This window comes from Monodelphis domestica, chromosome 1, assembly GCF_027887165.1.
Source record: "Monodelphis domestica isolate mMonDom1 chromosome 1, mMonDom1.pri, whole genome shotgun sequence".
Taxonomy (NCBI): domain Eukaryota; kingdom Metazoa; phylum Chordata; class Mammalia; order Didelphimorphia; family Didelphidae; genus Monodelphis; species Monodelphis domestica.
In genome coordinates this window covers 252,364,065-252,383,609 of record NC_077227.1, presented here as the reverse complement: position 1 = coordinate 252,383,609, position 19,545 = coordinate 252,364,065, and the positions used below count along the sequence as shown (strand labels likewise).

The 19,545-nt window shown below is 35.3% G+C and overlaps 1 protein-coding gene across 1 annotated transcript in view; it reads right to left on the bottom strand.

Annotated features, from left to right (window-relative positions):
- The window catches only part of SPTLC2 (serine palmitoyltransferase long chain base subunit 2), a 153,174-nt gene that overhangs the window by 70,940 nt on the left and 62,689 nt on the right, over window positions 1–19,545 (bottom strand). Inside the window, exons 6-9 of the mRNA XM_001373962.5 lie at window positions 18,680–18,773; window positions 15,873–15,978; window positions 14,605–14,824; window positions 12,572–12,698 (exon numbers count right to left, since the gene is read on the bottom strand). Of these exons, the coding sequence (XP_001373999.2) occupies window positions 12,572–12,698; window positions 14,605–14,824; window positions 15,873–15,978; window positions 18,680–18,773 (547 nt within the window). The remainder of the gene's footprint in view (window positions 1–12,571; window positions 12,699–14,604; window positions 14,825–15,872; window positions 15,979–18,679; window positions 18,774–19,545) is intronic.

Sequence of the window (19,545 nt, the reverse complement as noted above, 5' to 3'; positions counted from 1 at the left end):
TGACCCAGATTTCCTTTCATAACAGTTCATTAGGTATTATTAATAGTGCTATAGGAATATTGTTTCTAAGATCAAGTCATCAATTCTCGTTTAAAAACACCTTACTTAAATTAGATGTGATATACAAGACCAAAAACTATGCTTAAGTGAAAAATAATTTTCATATTAAATAAACTGAATAAACTACTAAAACCTATCATATACAAACTAGTTTACAGTAGAAAATTAATTTTAAAAATGAAGAAAAGCAACCTCAAGCTAACACCATGATGGTTTACTGTCCAAGACAAAATGTGTCTGGAACTGCAAAAGCACATTTTTTCCTTCTGTACAACTGAGAGAACGTGGTTGTTCCCAGATTTTAAAGTGTGCTTTGGAGTGTTCGTGTTCTGCAAGTTAAGAGAGGTACAAAGTCAGACCAGACACTCTCAGACACAGAAACATGTGAAATAATATATTTTTAAACCACCAATACCTTGGGAGAAAGCACTCTATGGTCCCTCTCATCCCTTTTCCCTCCCCACTTATTTTTCCAGGTTTTATGCCTTTAGCTTAGAGATTGAGAAGGACTATACTTAAATTCCTAAAAATTAGTTTTGACAGTATCCTGGGATACTTAAGGTGATAAATCAACACCTCATTAATAACTCCATTATTGGAAAAAAATTCAAGTGAGCCAAGCTTAATTTTAATGGAATATTTTTAGTCTTAATCAGCCACATGCTTTTAAAAAATCCTCCCCCTAAGAAGCTGTTTCTTTAATCTAAACTAATGGGGGCAAGCCCATTTTTTACAATACTGTGGAAAATAAAGGATTTTAAATAAAGTTTGCTATCAGGCACATAACTAAATTTCCTATTTAAAAGCACCAATCTAGTCTATTTTAATCTACAGTTTAGTGAGTTTTACTACAACATTGGTTTAAATATGCAACACTATAAACTACTTTGAAAACCTTTTCTCTTTCCAAATTTTCCTTGAATTCTATGTGCTGTTTGAATATATATATATATATATATATATATACACATACACACATATATATATTAATCTAAGTATAAAAGTAGTGCACATCAAAATACAAAGTTGGGAATAAGGCAAAGCCCAATCAAATACAGTTCAGTTATCCTGAAAATAAAATTTTAAATCTTTATGATAACTATTATACAACCAACATAGTCATAACATATAACATTATAGATCTAGAGTTGGAAGAGACCTTCCATAATCATCTAAACCAACTTCCTCATTTTACAGAGCAGAGAACTGAGCTCAAGAGATTTGCCAAAATTTTCACAGGCAATAAGGAGCAGAGCTGGTATGCAATTCTAGTTATTTGACTCCAAATCTATCACTCTTTTTATTAGACCACACTCCTTCTTTAATTCAGTGGCATATTTTACTCTGACTTCCTTCATAAATGAATGTTGAGCTTAATTTTCTTTATGAATCCTAGATCATGTGATATAAAGAAAAGAAAAGCTTGATTTCACAAATATCCAATTCAGTTTTTCAAACTGTTTAGATCTCACTCTAATTCACCATTTTTTTTGCAAAAGTATTTAGCTGAAGACATATGGACAATGGAACTAAAAGACTATGTAATCTTACTTTTTATTTTGGATTTCAGAAGGCATAGGAGATAAAAAAAAATCTCTTTAGTTAAGTAATGTTATAATGGATGGCCCAAACAATGATCCTCTTTTCTTTGTTGTTTTTATCTTTCAGAAACATTTCATTCCCTTCATCAACCATGAAAAAGGTTGGGAGGAGGGGGGAGGTACAGTTCATTGTAAAGCAGGGTTTCTTAACCTGGGGTACATTAACTTTACATTTTTTATAACCATTTCAGTGCAACTGGGTCCCTTTTCAATCTTATCTTATATAAATGTCATACATTTAAAAACATTTTTCTGAGAAGGGATCCATAGACTTCACCAGACTATCAAAGGGGTTTCATAACATAAAAGGGTCAAGGAAAAACCATTAAAACATGGTTGCTTCCAGCCTGGCAAGTCCTAAATCTCATTCATTTAGTATTACAGAAGATGTAAAAAGTTTGGAGGATTATGAGAAAAGGACCTAAGAAGAGGAAAAAACTGTTTAACCTATTTTGCAGATTCCACAGTTGAATGTCAATTATTTGGAACTCTTATTTTGGGCTGGAGAGATCAGAGAACCCAGAAAATGGAAATGTAAAGAGACAATATCCTGAACCCCAAATGTGAGAAACAACAATAGCTCAGTGTTCTAGTGACGTGCTTTAATTCCCATAACCTCTCCTAGTATAAAATTCCATAAGGAGAGAATTTCTTATTTTAAAGATTGCCTGTGTTAACTGTACCACTGAGGCAAGGGACAAGTGGGGAGGTAGATAAGCAGGAGGAACCTAAAGCAAGTGCTTATTTTTTAACTAAAGCTTAATCAGCTTTATTAATATTTGACGGTTCTTTGATATTTCTAAAGTAACCATATCCAATCTTCCCAGCTACCTTTAATAATAAGGGAAGAGATTCAAAGATGTATTAGATGCAATTGCTGCTCTTAAGGATCCACTATCTAATAGTAGAGCCAAGACATATACCCAAATAAATATAAAGTAAAATTATGAATGTCTGAAGTAAGTTGCAAACAATATTAAGGAAGTTCAGATGAAGGAGAGATCACAAATGAAGATAGATAGATATGGGGAGGTACCATGAAATATTTCATTGATATTCTTTCCTTGTTTTGGAATCCTATTACTACCCACCTAACAACCCTCCATCAAATTCTTCACACTCAAAAAAAAAGTTCTCCTTCATGATGAAGGATGAAGGATCATGATGAATCAAATAAAAGATATCAACACATTGGTCATGACTAAACAAGTATGCTTCATCTGTATCTCTCATCTATCACTCCTCTGCTAAGAGGTAGAAAGGATAATTTTAGGATTGAGATTGGTCATTGTTGTGCTTATATTTTTTTTAGACTTCCATATTTGGTTTCCTTTACAAGATTATAATTACTGACAAATCATTCTTCTGGTTTTGTTCACTTCATTCTAAATCAGTTTGATAAAAATCCTCCCAAATTTCTCAGAATCTATCCCTTTTATTATTTCTCAGTGTACAATAATATTCTATCATATTTAAAAAAAACCCTGACCTATTGATTCTATTGATCTTAGAATCAATACTGTGTACTGGTTCAAAAGTAGAAGAGTAGTAAGGGCTGCTAGATCAGGGGTCCCCAAACTGCGGCCCCCTGAGGCCACGTATCCGGCCCCCACGACACTTCAGGAAGGGGCACCTCTTTCACTGGTGGTCAGTGAGAGGAGCCCTGTATGTGGCGGTGCCGCAAAGAGGGGCATTGCTCACGTACAGTACTACTTCCGGTGATGTAATCCTTTGTGTGGCACCTTAGAAGGAGGCACTGCGCAAAGGATTATGTGGCTGCACAATGGAAGACACCAGCATGGTAAGCCTTGATCTGGGGGAGGGGATTCCACACTGTCTATGCTGCTGCCCGGTACAGTGGTGGCAGTGAGGGGCCTGTGCAAGGTGTGACAGCAGCCTCCACTATCCCAGACAGCGGTATACAGATTTGTTCATAGTTTTTATTTTATAATCCAGCCCTCCAACAGTCTGAGGGACAGTGAACTGGCCCCCTGTGTAAAAAGTGTAGGGACCCCTAGGCTGGACAATTGGGGTTAAGTGACTTGCCCAGTCACACAGCTTGGAAGTGTCTGAGGCCATATTTGAACCCAGGGCCTCCCATCTCTAAGCCTGGTTTTCAATTCACAGAGATACCCAGCTGGCCCTAATATGCAATCATATTCATAACTATTTCTTCACCCATTCTACCTGATAGGCACTTATTTCATTTCCAGTGTGTGTGTGTGTGTGTGTGTGTGTGTGTGTGTGTGTGTGTGTGTGTGTGTGTGTGTGTCTGTGTGTGTCTGTGTGTCTGTGTGTGTAACTTGAACTCAGTATGGACTTCTTATTCTCTAGAGATAGTTTACTCACTTAACCTTCATGTACATAAGCAAGTCTGGGGTTACCAATATAGGGCAAGGCTATAAGCTACCACTGAAAACTCTCTTAAGAGTTCTAGGGATGTATGGAATTAGATATTCCTCAAATTAAAGCTCTTCAGTCCTTACTGATTTGCTTCCCAATTACCCATTTCATGAACCATTAATTCTTCCCCCCCCCCCATACCCTTATCTTCAGTTTTAGTATCAATTTTAAGACAGAAGAACAGCAAAGGAATTGCAGTTAAGTGACTTGCCCAGGGTCACCCAGCTAGAAAGTGTCTGAGACTAATTTGAACCCAGGTCCTCCTGACTCCAGGTCTGGCACTCTATCCACTGTGCTACCTAGCCACCTCATCATTAATTAACTCTTAAAACATAAAATATTTACCGAACAATAAAGCAAAAGAATAACCATAAAATTTACTGAACAAAATGCAAGAGCAGGAATAATAAAACATGTTGCTCAAGAGTGGGCAAAAACAAGAATAAATGAACATTGTAGTTAGTCAGTATTAGGTAAAAACAGGAAATAAAATGATCACCATTTGTCCATAAACTTAGATGACACTTTTCCCCCAGTGCATGGTGTGTCCATGGGGGAGGATGGGTATGCACTTATATGGAGGCATACGAATGGGGAGTGCCTCTCTTTTCTGTTCTCAGGCCAATGAAGTCTTACCAATTCTTTTTACTCACAACCAACCTTAACAGAGCACTCAGAAAGTGTTAGGTTCTTTCAGTGACAAGCATTTAGCTCTCATAAAATGAGAGAACTACCATGTTCCTCAGACCTGCAAAAAAGGAGAGAATTCTGTTTTGCCCATAAGCCTCTTCTAACACCCACAACAAATACTGCTTTGCAGCACAACAAATGCAAAGATCATCTCTCCTCCTCTGTTTCTCCATTTCATATTCTAAAGGGCAAGAGAAGACAACAGAAGTACTCCAGAGAGGTTTCCTCTCTCTCAGGACACAAATGACACTAGATGGCAATAGCCTGGAGAGCTCTTCACAGCAGGATTCAACTCTTCTAAAGTATTTCCAGCAGCTGCTGTAGCTTTTCTGCAGCCAATCGGCAAAGCAAGGCCTCTCTTCCAATCAGTAAATTCCCAGAAAAGCAGCTGAACAGTCAGCCACCACAGCTGGAAGCCTTCTATGTCTTCTGACCCCCGCTGCTCATGGCTCCTATGCTCTGCTTACTCTCCCCTTCTGTCTATCTTTTCCCATAACTTCTTTTTGAAGCTGCCTCTGTAATGTTTTCTATCTTCCAGGGTCTCAAATCAGAGCCTCCTAGCAATCAACAACTCATCTTTACCTTTTGAGGTAAACCACCCATTAGATATGAATGCAACAATTCTTACATATGATTAATCTCCTTACAGTCCCCCCAGAGTTATTTAATTTACAGTTATAAACTTCAAAAGTCTAAAAATAATCACATGCAAATAAGTTGATTGATCACAAAGTCTTAAGTCCATCATTATCTGAGTCATTGTTCTGTCTTCAAATAGGTTCATCCATCCAAGACGGTTTTTATCTAGTCCTCAGAAGTTTATTTTTCTCCTCAACATTTTATCTCAGACACTATTTTTTTCATTAATTGTGTGAGTTTTTCCTTGGCAAATGTTTTTTTTCTGATCCCTTTAATAACTAAACTTTTTTAAAATTGAAAGAGGCAATACTTTACATCTGCTACAGCAAAAAATGCTGCTATATTTTTGTTGTGAAAAGGGGGAACAGGGTCTTTTTAAAAAAATTCTTTTGGGATACTTATCACTGTTATTCTGATTGCATTAATTTTGTAGGAAGCAGCAATAGTAGTGGAATTTGGAGTCAGAGGACTTGAGGGTAAAAACATTTCAATTGTATACACTCAAAATTTTTCATTTTGTCTCTTGAGATCTTTTTTTTTTTATCCCTTGTTTGATCAAGAACTCTTAGGGACAGCTGGGTGGCTCAGTGGATTGAGTCAGGCCTAGAGACAGGAGGTCCTGGATTCAAATCTGTCTTGAGATACATTCCTAGATGTATGACCCTGGGCAAGTCACTTAACCCCCATTGCCTAGCCCAGTGATGGTGAACTTTTTAGAGATTGAGTGCCAGACCCTGTTCTGACCCATCCCCCAGACCAAGTGCTGTGCTGGCCCTCCAACTGAGTGCTGGGTTTGCCCCATTTCCTTACCCCAGACAGAGAAGGAAGAAAGCACTCCCATTGGGCTGCTGATGAGAGGTACATGTGGAGAGGGGGAGGGGAGCAGCTCTACCGGAGGTCCCTCTGTCTTTCTAGTAATAACTGGGGGGGGGGGGGGGGGGGAGGGGGCATGAGAGGGAGGAGGAGGAAAAGGGTTGGCGGCAACATGAGCGCCCAGACAGAGTGCTCTAAATTCCATATGTGACACATATGCCATAGGTTCACCATCACTGGCTTAGCCCTTCCAGCTTCTTAGATGGAAGGTAAGGGTTAAAAAAAAAGAACTCTTTCCTCTATGAAAGGTATTTCCTTCTCTGCCTTTCTAAATTTGTTCATAAGACCGTTAATATGTAAGACACATGTCAGTTTTGAAGGTTATTGTGGCATATGGGTTGAATTTCTGCCAACCTTTTTTAAAGCTTTCCTGGCATACCATCTCCACTCTCCCACCCCCCAGTGATTCTTTACCCTAGGAATTAAGACCCCTTGGATTTATCAAACACTATGCTATTATGTTGGATTGCTTCTGGCTCTGACTGATTTCTTTTTTTTTTTATTAAATTCTTTTTACATAAATGTATAATTTATACTTCCCATTTCTCCTTTCCCAATTGAATAAAAAAATAAAGCCCTCATCATAAATATTCATGTACAAGCAAAACAAATTATTGTAATTGTGGTGCTGTAAAATTCAACTCATATCTCTCTTAGAATTTTGAGTTCATTACTTTTTTTGTCAGGAGGTGACAGTTGTGTTATGCTTTTATTACTCTAGACTAGTAGTTTATCCAAGTACCCATCAGAGTTCTAAAGTCTTTCAATGTCAGATTATCTCTACAATGTTGACCATTACATTCACATACCATAATTTTAAACAAAGTGTCCAATATTCATTCTGGAATAAGAGAATAGAACTCCTTAGGTTCTAAAATTTGACTATTACAAAAAAGAGTTCATATAAATATATTTTATATATAGATCCTCTCCCTTCTTATTTGTTGTGTTGTTGTTGTTGTTGTTGTTGTTTTGGCATAGGTCTAGTAGTGGAATATCTGGGTAAAAAGTATATGCCCAGTTTTGTAACTTTGGGGGTATAATTCCACATTCCTTTCCAGAATAGCCGCTCCAATTTTCTATCTCTACCAAAAGTGTACTAGTTGTTGCCTGTTTTCCTATAGCCCCTCCAATATTTGTCTTTGCCAATCTAATGGGTAAGATAGTACCCCAAAGTTGCTTTGAGTGGCATTTTTCTAATCAATAGAGACCCATAGCATTTTTTCATTTTTCATAGTTTCTGAAAATTTGGATTTCTTAATTTAAAAACCACCCATTTGAATATTTGGCCATTTGTCTCCTGGGAACATTTAAAAAACAAAAATTGAAATTAACTTTGTTAAGAGCCCTAATAGTAAGTGTTATCTTTTTCATTAACAGAAATTTTATGGACTCCTTTACTCTTCTCTTTCAACAACTATTGTATTCTTTTAAAATCCAAATTTTTAGTTAATAAAATAATTCCAATTTTGACTGACCCTTTATTACTATGACTGAAAGCTAGATAATATGACAACATAAATATAGTCAGATTGTCCCCCTCAAGGCAAGAACTCTTTTGCCTCTTTTTGTGTCGCCAGTGTTTCATACTGTGTGGCACATAGTAGATCCTTTCAGTGAATTGAGATAAGTAGAACAACTACAAAATAAAATTTCTTCTCCATACTAGCCACTGGTGAGATTGGTAAGTACATATTAAGTATAGAGTAAGCAATTTGCTTTTTCTCAACAGAAATTATTTCTGGTTATTCACTCTTTCTACAATATTATTGCTCAATAACTTACTGCTGAGTGGGAATACCCAAATTCAGAAGTAAAAGAAAGAGAAATACTTTGCTCACTGATGTGACATAATCATAAAACATCACCTAATAATTTCCTTCACTGACTCCTCCAGCCTTATCTATAAATGATCAGTTGATTGCACAAAATTATACTATCTTTTTATTTCTTGTTTGGTTAGAGAGATTCTAGAATGATCACAAAGGAAGAAATAATCATTGCAAATAATCAGTTCATGGGAAACTATACAAGCTTTAATAATCATACAGAGAACACCATAATACAGGGTATCCTACAAAAAGACATATCTTAAAATGACTTTGTGGCCATTTTCTTTTTCTTTATACCCATACCTGTCACTATAATGGTTTTAAGGCAGAAGAGCAGAAAAGGTTAGATATTGGGGACTAAATGATTTGCCCAGGGTCACACAGCCAGGAAGTTACTGGTGTCATATTTAAACCCAAGATCTACTGCCTCTAGGCTTGGATCTCAATCCATTGAATCACCTAGAGGCCCTTTCTATGGCCATTTTCAGTATTTTTCTTTTTATTTCAAATAACACTGAACAAAAAATGAGGCGCAAAGCATTAATTTGGAGTTCAAGTCAGTGGAATAAGGAACAAGGGATCTAGATGTTGTTCCTAAGATCTCTTTAAATCATTATATAAATTTAAAGAAACCTTTTAAAAATGATATTTAATCCCCTTCTTTAAGCAGTGAGGTATTGATACTCCTTATCAGAAAGTAATAAAAAATTTCTAATTTTTGTAAATTTTGTTTGTAAATTATAAAATTAAAAAATTTGACAATATAATTTTTGGTATTTCAAATAATGGTTACATTTGAAATTAAACTAAAGAGAGTAAGTAATACTACCTAGATAATTAATAAGCAATCTCAATAATATTCAAATAAGCTTTGAAAGATCTGAGTAAAAATATAAAGTGTTTTATTTATGGATCCAAGAAGTCTAGAAGTCAGAGAAAAAAATGTTAATAGTGCCAAAAAGAAATCTAACAGTGAAACATACATAGATAGAGAGATAGATACTTTTAAAAGAAACAAGCCTCTTATCAATTGTAAAAATAGACTTGAATCCAGGACTCCAATCCCCAGAATCCTTTGCTCCACTTCCCCAGAGTGCTTTGTAATCACACTGAATTCTCGCCTGGGCGAGAACACAAATGATTATTTAAAGGAGTTCTCTGTGAACTGAGGGGTCTTTTGGACTTCCCTTTTGGAGCAGAGGTGGCTCTTTTTTCATGATGTAGGTGAGGTTGTGTCTAGGCCTCTCTGTGGCCTAGACACGTGTTTTCTTATCCTGTATTTTCTTTAATCCTTAATCTTTAATAAACCTCATAAAAATATAATACTCCTTGCAGAGAGAAACTAATTTCTACCTGCCTCAGTCTTCCCTAAATTTTAATCTTTACACAATTCAGCTTAAAAAGAAGAAACTGCAAGCAGGCCAAAACTAAACAAGTCATATTTTAAGTATCTGCACCTTGTTGCAGTTATGTGAGACACTGGTCCCTAAGTTATCAACTCAAAAGGAAATTCATCAGCTACTCTTTAAGGACAATGAGACAATACAGATATTAAGACTGCTATGTTTGATCATTCTTTTCTGTCACCCAGCTCAGACATGACATTGCTTTCTGACTGCACTGTGAGCTCATCTGCCTTGCAACAATCTTACACCAAACACTGTTGGAGTCTTTCAACATAAACATCAAAATATTGATCCTAAGAGTCTAAATGCCCCTCCCACTCCAATATTAGCATAAGGCATCAACTGCTTATAAATCCTCTTAAGTGGCACAGCACTGGTCACATTTTTTCCTTCCTATTAAGGAAGGCATAAAGATGCTTTTTAAAACCCAAACCATGAAATAAACATTACTTCACATGCCTAAGATCAAAAGAAAATCAAATATATTTAATAAAACTTCCTTTTCTTTCCTTTGAGTTGATAAAGAAATCTCTGTGGAGAAAGTCTGTGAATCTGTCTGCCACAAGATAAACAAAACCTTTACTTGTCCTATGTTCCTTCATTTTATTGAGCAGACAGAGATGAGAATGATTAGAACAAAGGAAATGATGACTACATGGGAGTCTAATATAAATTTGTCCATACAAATTTGATTCAAAAAACATTTATTATACATAAGAGACTATGCTAGGCTCTGGTTCTACAAAGACAAAAATGTGAAGACAGTTGCTCTCAAGAATAGAATGTCTTGGGGGCAGCTGGGTGGCTCAGTGGATTGAGAGCTAGGCCTAGAGATGGGAGGTCCTGGGTTCAAATCAGGCCTCACACTTCCTAGCTGTGTGACCCTGGACAAGTCACTTGACCCCCATTGCCTAGCCCTTACCACTCTTCTGCCCTGGAGCCAATACACAGTACTGACTCCAAGATGGAAGATAAGGGTTAAAAAAAAAAAAAGAATAAAATGTCTTTTGAGTTTAAATATTTGTCATTATTTTCCAGATTCCAGTTACCATAAAGCCTGTTCAGTCATGATATTTCTTGTTCCCTTCGTCAGCACAACACTCTTAATAAACATAAGATATGCTATTTACCCCCCACCCCCAAGTAATATGTTATAGAGATCTATTCTATGGGAGCAAACAATTACCGAAAATAGCAAAATGGAATATTTCTTTTTTACTCATTTGAGTCTACACTGTATTTGAGTTCCATATTAAGTGTCTAAAATGCCTAAAAGATCAGATCTGATGCAAATAAGATAGGAATGGTAAAGCCATTAAAAACATAAGTGAAAGGAGTTTGGACAGTATCCAATTTCATTCCTATTAATACAGTACTTTATTGTTCACAGGAATGTTACAACTTTTTTTTTTTAACCCTTAACTTCCATCTTAGTGTGTATTGGTTCCAAGGCAGAAGTACAGTAAAGGCTAGGCAATGGGGGTTAAGTGACTTGCTCAGGGCCAAAGAATTAGGAAGTGTCTGAGGTCACATTTGAACCCAAGACCTTCCATCTGTAGGCCTGGCTCTCAATCTACTGAGCTACCAAGCTGTCCCCGGAATGTTACAACTTTAAGTAACAAATTTAAAATTGAACAAATTAATGACAAAACTGAAAATATACTCTGTAATTTCAACTGAACAAAAATGAAGGGCTTTCCCATTCTTGGACAAGTTTGAAACAATGTACAATTCTATTTTAATGAATTAAAAGTGCAAATTGTGAAGCAGAGATAAGTTAAATAAGACATCAAAATAATTAATGCAAAAATAGTACTTTAAATTTTGAAAAGCAGTTGACACCTAACTTTTCATTTGATACTAGGAGGTAAGGACTGTAGTTATTATTGTCCCCATCTTAAAGATGAGGTAGTTGAGACTTTAAGATTAAGTGAATAAATTGCCCAAAATCACATCAAGCTAGAAAACAAGATTAGGTCTTTCTGACTCTAAGAACAACTTTCCACTACTGTGTGCTGATATATTTTCAGACTCAAATGGACCAAAGGTAGTATGTAATTGAAAGAATCTACCTAAAATAGTGTGTACTATCTAGATCACAATCATCTACTCAACCCTGTGATACCATCTTGTAGATGACTAACATAACATGCAGCACTCAAAATCACAAAATTTGAAAAATGGAGATTTCAGAAGCATTCAGTCTAATTCCTACCCTGAAGGAGTCTCTCCTATAACATACCTGAAAAATGGTCATTTGGCCTATGATGGAAGAACTCAACTCTCTGAAGGCAGACCACTCCACTTTTGGATAGTTTTGATTGTTAGGACATTTTCCCTTAAATTTAGCCTAAGTTTGCCTCTTTGGAACTTCAAAAGGCAATTATATGTCTGGCAGTTTTTACTGGACTCCAAATTGTTTTCAAAAAGTACTTAAAAAGGCAAGTAGGTAAATTAATACAGGTCTTACTTTCTATATGAAGTTAACAACATTCTACAGGATCACCTTCCACTTTTAAACAAAACTGTAAGCACTGTACAGTCAACACTGCCCTCTAGTGATTATCAACAATGATACCAAATAGCATAAGCAATTCTCTTTTCAACATTTAATTTAAGATATTAAAAAACCCAATTAGAGCTAAAAATAATTGGAGCCAAAGGCTGAAGTATTGTTTACTAAATAAATATATATGGAATAAGAAAGCTGAAGACACTGAATCAAAGAAGCAGTTGTTACATATAATTTTAATACCAAACACATAAACTGCAGACAGTCAAGATGGGAATAATATATAACATTTAAAATGATGATGTTAAAATTAATATGAGAAACTCAATAGGAATTGAATAAGCTTGACTGCTACCCAAAAAGGCTTATCTGCTAGATTACTTAGCTCTCAAAATAAGATCCTTGAATGTGCTAATCCTGCATTGGATTTACTTGAGGTATTACAAGAATGAGTTCTGTAAGAGAGACTACCCAAAAAAGATGTTTAGGAAGAAGGCCATCAACATGTGGATAGGCAGTCTAAGGATTACATTATTTAAGAAAATGAACACTTACCAAGGTTTGTGCCATCTTCACCCATAATACATTTCATAGAAGTGATGATCTGTTCCACAACAGGTGGTGACAATGACGTGGCATATACAGCACTATGAGAATGTGTTCGGAGATAATCTACCAGTTCCTGAGGAAGTCCATAAAAACGCACAATTAGAGGCATCTCTAGACCTTAAAAGCTTTAGCAATGAAACAACTCTTATTGGCATCTAACTTTTTGCTTCATTGTCACTAATCCTGATCTCTTAAACCAACAAGTTAGGCTGAATATAATTCTAGTTTAAGAAGACAACACCAAAATCAGGAAAATAAATATTGGAAAAGTATATGGCATCAATATTTTTATATTCAGTAGATTATAAAGTTCCTAAAGGCAGGACCAATTTCATTTTTGTTTTGTTTTTATCCCATTTTTAGTATAGTACCATGCATAGCAGGTGCTTGATAAATATTTTTTTGTATTTAATTCTGCAGGTTAGCTGTTTGTTGAATTTTATTACCTGTGTCCTAATAAAGAAGGATGTGTCCCCCAAATTAGAAATTGAGCAGAGCAAAGAATCCCATTTCTTTAAAGATACTAGGTTGTAGTGCAAACATCAACAACATGGAAATAGGTTTGATCAAGGACACATGTAAAACCCAATGGAACTGCGCATCGGCTATGGGAGGGGGAAAGGAAGGGGAGGGGAGACACACGATTCTTGTAAACGGGGGAAAATGTTCCAAATTGACTAAATAAAATTTAAAATAAAATATGTGAAAAAAAGACAGTAGGTTGACTTTCCCAGTTGTTTGTGATCACTCTTTCTGTACACCATTTGATTCTTTCTATTATAATGAAGCTACTACTTACATTTTAGCTAGGGCTCCACAAACCAATCCTTTAAAACCCTTAAAGGGTATATAAATAATATATCTTTAATATCTCAAACTCAGTATTTTATTGACCTGAGCAAATCTCTGTCATAGTACTGAAGACCCAAAGGTAAATGAAATGTAGGAACAATAATACAAGTATACTATCTAAATATACTCTGAATTAAATTCAGTTAAATCCATTGACTAAAATTAAGTCTACCAGCTATAAGAGTTTTGCATCATTTTTCCCCATGTTCTTTAGCCAGTTGTATTCAAAAGAAAATGTGTATGCTAGGAAAAGGATGTGTATGTATTTGTACATATTTATACAGACATATATATATATACATATATATATAAACACATATGCATATGAGAATAGAACCAAATAAATAAAGTACATGTGTTTATTCTAAAGTTCAACTGCATAACAATCCAATTTCACACTGTCTTGAATTATGGGAAGCAATACTGAAGTATAGGCTTGTTCTTCAGGTCATCACTTTTGTAGTTTTCTAGTCAGCAAGTAAAACTTTTCAAACATTAGTCAGTTTCCCAAAGATGACCTTCTTCCTGAGAGTACTTCGGCAAAATTAAAAGCAAAACCAAAAACCCTAACCCAGATCTTGTATTCTTATTATGAGATACCATTAGCAGGTTGTCACGTAAAGACTGATTCTGGCAATACCAGAAAAATACTGGACTCTACCAAATTCCTGCTGTTAATACTTAACATCCAGCTGAGAAACTTAATTCATCTGGAACCTAAAGCTAGCAAAATAACTTCATTCCCAGTTGTTCTCTCTAAAATTCTATGCTTCCAGGATCACTAGCACAACTCAAACCAAATAGAAGTCCATTGTAAACAGGAAGCACCACTGTGTGTTCTCTCAAACAACAGGGCACTCTGTATCTCAGATCAGCATTTAGTTTGGAAAGAAGCTATAAGAATGAAAAACAAAGAACAGAAGGCGCCTTTAGTTCAGCAAAGATACATTAGAGTTACTCACCATACAACCAAAGTGTGAAGCTCATTGGTACTGCAAAATCCAAGTAGGAAACAAATTTATTCCCACAGCATTGCTACTCAAGAGCCTACCAACATGTCACTCAACTACTCAAAAGAGGTTGTCTTTAGCTTCATGCATGCTCCCCATTTCTTAACCCACATTTACCTTCCTGCCTCCAATGTATCCTCCAGCAGCTCCAAAGCTCTTTGTGAATGTCCCCATCATAACATCCACGTCCTCAGGATTCAGACCAAAGTATTCTACTACACCCCGACCTGTGGGGCCCAGGGCCCCAATGCTGTGGGCTTCATCTAGATACAGGTAAGATTTGTATTTCTTCTTAAGGGCAATCACTTCAGGGAGGCGAACAATTGACCCTTCCATGCTGGCAAAACAGGATGACAGGATACACAAACTTAGATATAACTGAAAGCTAATATTTTGGCTCCTGTTTGCTAACTTTACTGGTGTTTGAACAAACTCTTGATTGTTGTATATGCAGCAGCAAAAGCACTGAAACTTGTCTTGGTCCCATGACTGAATGATAACTCTTTTTGCAGCTATCATGGTTTTTAAAAGTGTCTAAGAAGCCTCAACATCTATTTAAATTAAAATGTTATCTCTCTCACAATCCAATCCTTTCAAAGGCAGGAGCTCAATCATAGCTTCCAAGCACAGTTCATGAAATAATGACATTAAGCACAGATTTTAGATGTCATATTACGATGTATCATTAATTGTTAAACAACTTGGATACCATGTTTCTGTAGACTTCTAGAAAAAGAAATTGTACCTTTCACAAGCAGTCAACAACAGAAAGGTTAATCTACCTTGGAAGGAAAAAGGTCAGAACACTTTCCTCAAGCTTATATCTAGGAATCAACAAGAGATTTCGAAGCTGAAAAAAATTTCTGATGGAAATAATGAAAAATAGCAAAGAAATTGTATGCAGGATGGGGAGGGGTATGATCACAGGAAATTTATGTTTGAAACAATGATATTTTTAAAAGAAATAAGCTGATAGGGAATTCAACATACATAATTGAAATCAGAAAATACACAATACAAAATTAAAACTAGCTCTAAACAGAAGAGAGTGAGGCATGACAAGAACAGCAATGAAGTCAGAATGAGGAGAGAAGAGTTATGCTCCTAGTGGTGCCACTAAATTTCCATATAACTTTAGACAAATAACTTCAGTAATCTGAACCTCAGTTTCCCTGGTCATAAAATGAGAACATATTTAAAGTCAGCTTTAAATTTTTTTACCTAGAGTACCTACCTCACAGGGCTGAGAACACCATTTAAATGAAATTAAGTAAAGCACTTTACAAACTTAAAAGCATTATATAAGGTTATCAATAGTAATGTTATTATTATTCATCTATGATTCTATGGAATAACATTACCAGGACAAAGGGCTGCAGGATTACCTGTATATTCCCTCCACAAGGATGAGGATTTTCTTCCAAGGCCTGCGTGTCCGAGGCTGTCCATACACGATGGCATCTTTTAATAATTTCTCAAGACTTTGCATATCTAGAGCAAATAGCAAAGAATTGTAACATTCCACGTCAAATTTTCTTCTTTTTTATTCATTCCAAAAATGTATATACATTTTTTTTCAATTCAAGAAAGGTGCCACAAGCAGTGAATGAAATGCAATATTATTACAATGTAGAGGAAGAAGAAAGATGGCCAGCTTGAATTAAGGGCTTTCATTTGGGATGTCATTTATCAAAATTTATTGAGGTTGTGCTTAAGTTAAAATGACCTAATTAATATTATTCTAATCTTGGTTAGAGCTAACTCAGGCCTAGGTATGAGACTGTAAGCTTCTCAATAGCAGAAATGGATGCATAAGAAAGAATGGTCCAAAATAAAGGAATGGATCAAAGCAGATAACACTATTCCAATTGGAGTCGACTAAAAAATAACAAATACACATACCACACAACAATAAAACACATATCCTAATGTTGATAGTGAATTGATAGTGTCTTGTATGCAACTGAAAAGATATCAGAACCATAGGATCCTGGAGGCCACTTAGTTTGATATATGTACGATATCCCTAATAGTGAATACAATTTAGACTTTGTTGCATCACCTGCTCCTTCCCAAAAAGTCTATTCCAATTTTGCACAGCTCTAATAACTAGGAAGTTTTTACTTTATGTTGCATTTAAGTATGTTCCACTAGTCTACCATTATTCCTCATTCTCCTCTGGTTTTGCGAGAAAGTACTATCACTGACCCTGAATTTTCGGTCATCCTAATAATCAATTAGGATAAATATTTGGTTTGAACAATTATGTGGAGTTATTAATATGGAAGAAAATGAAACATGAGATTAAGTCACAGACAAGGCACCAGGCAGGTCAAAAAAGACGATCTCTGATTATGAATATAGTAAGCCCACAAACTATTTTTATTAAATATTTAACAATAAAACAACTAAGTATAGCTTCTTGTTTAATTAAGAGCCTCTAAGGCATTAGAGTTTGCATTCTTCAAATACAGATCATGTACAATGTTTCCATGGAAGAGTCTATATGTTCTCTGTCTAATAATGAAGAAAATGTCAGGTTTTCAACCTTTAGGAAGTCTTCATATTTCACTTTTTTTCTGATTATTCAGATAAGTCTGAGACTGTAAGTTTTTAAAGAGCAGCAACATCTTTCATATGCTGTTAAAATGTGCCACTTTCATTTCTTATAGAAAGATTATTTCATACTTACCTACCATAAGTATGATCTACTTTTCTCAATAATGGTGATGGATTGTATCATCCATTCCATTCACCCTCTCTCCTGTACACCAGCATGGACCTATAAAATGGGCAACCTAGGATAGGTCTGATCATGGAACAGTAAAAACATTCCCATGTAGGACCAAACCCAAGGTTTTAACACTATTACTCTAATCAACAAAGTAACTAGCCAGAGCTTTGAGTTGATTCTTTAAAAATTACTAAGGGAATAATTTTTATATGGAGAAAAAAATTATTTTAGTTTGGGAAATACAAAGCATACTCTATACTACACTTGAGCCAGAAATCTAAATTGAGCTAATTTATGTATAGATTATATCCAAAGGAATCTTAATATCTTGAGTTCTTGTGTTTCTCTTTTCCCTTTGGAGAGGTTCACTAGCCTGGGAAATAATTTAACAGCCATTTCTGTGACTATAGATTTCCTGAGCAGAATAAAATTTTCATGATAAATTTATTTAGTTTAAAAATTCTAAATGCAAAATAAATCCTACCTCTGTGTTCAGTCTGATACACAGCAAAATAAACTAAGGAAAAATATCTAAGCAGCACAAAACTGGGGTTAAAGTACACATTCTTGTCTGATAAAGCTTTTTTAAAAATACAGAAATATAGGAGGGAAATATTTCTTTGCTCTTTTCATAAAGGATGATAGAGGGAAAGGCAGATGATATTAGAAATATGACATTAGAAAATACTAAAGCTTAGGTAGCTCAGTAGATTGTGAGCCAGGCCTAGAGATAAGTCCTGGCTTTAAATTTGACGTCAGATACTTCCTAGCTGTGTGTCCCTGAGCAAGTCACTTAACCCCAAATGCCACCCCTTAATGCTCTCCTGCCTTGGATCTGATACTTTGTATTGATTTTAAGAAAGAAAGTCAGGTTTTTTTTTTTTTAAGAAAAGAATAAAGCGGTAGAATAGTTATATTTAAAGCTCAGGTTATACATTTCCAAACAAGTCAAATGATAACTAATCTAGATATTCAAAAAGTTTGCCAAAAGTATGCTTTCTGGAACTAAAGTCAAAGTCTCTGTTACAGTCACAAATGTATGGAAAGTTAAAGGGAATCATATGAAAATGTGTGAATTTTCTAGTTTTTCATTTATATTCAGAAAGGAAGAAAATTTTAGAAAGTATATTTTAGATTTCAAAGAGAAAAATATTTTCAATGAAATGGTTTATATGTAGAAATTTTGACGTTTTTGCCTATGAAGGACAAAAAAGGGGAGTAAAAAAACCCAAGGGAATGGTTACTTTAAAAGAAGAGGCCTTCATTCAACATTTCCCTATAATCCAACTAATAAGAAAATAATTGCTAAAAGAATAGACACCTTTAAATTCCCTATTTCTGCTATATTTTCCAATACCTTTTATTGCTTAGTATGAGCAATGGGCTTCTCAGCTCATGTTAACCACTCATTAAGAACTAAATAGCTAAGACTAGAAGGAAAACATTGAAATCACTCACTGTTGTGTTTGAAGATTCTAATGGTTGCTCCAGACAATCTTGCTCCAAGAACTAGAGATGCATGGTTCAGTTCATCACTCAATATGAGGCAGCCCTATATAGAATATTCAGAAGAAAGAAAAAATTAGAGATAACAGACAGGTTACAAAGTCACAGAAAATTAAATCCATTTAAAAATGCAATATCCTGTTAAGTAGAACACAAAAGCTAGGAAAAAAAATCAGCATATAAGCAAATAAACCTTACTTTCTACATACTCAACTTGATAAGGGACATACACCTGAAAGATTGATTTAAAAAAAAATTAACCTTTCTAATTTATTCTCTCATTCTAAGAATTCAGACTTACTAAAAACTATGTCATAAGTATAATCCACTGCATAGTTCAACATATCTCAAAGCAGCTGTTTAGTACTACCTCCATTGATGCACATCACATGGCCTTAGTAGATTGTTGTATTCAGTTGCTGATGGGTTTCTCCAGGTTAATACTTGGATGACAATATATTGTAGGTTCACAGTTAAAGTTTTTACTCCTTAGTCTTAGCAGGCCCATCTCGATGCCATATTGAGAATTCAAAATTGTCTTTAGTATAAACACATTGATGAGGGGCAGCTAGTGGATAGAGCATCAGGTCTGGAGTCCAGAGGGCCTGGGTTCAAATGTGGCCTCAGATACTTCATAGCTGTGTGATCCTGAGCAAGTCACTTAACCCTGATTGTCTACCGCCTGCTGTTCTGACTTAGAATTCATAATAAGTCCGAAGGTAAGAGTTTTAGAAAGGGGAAAAATGCATTGATATATAAGAATAATTTTTAATATCTATATCTGAAACATGCCCAACTTCAAAAAGATCTGGGTTGTT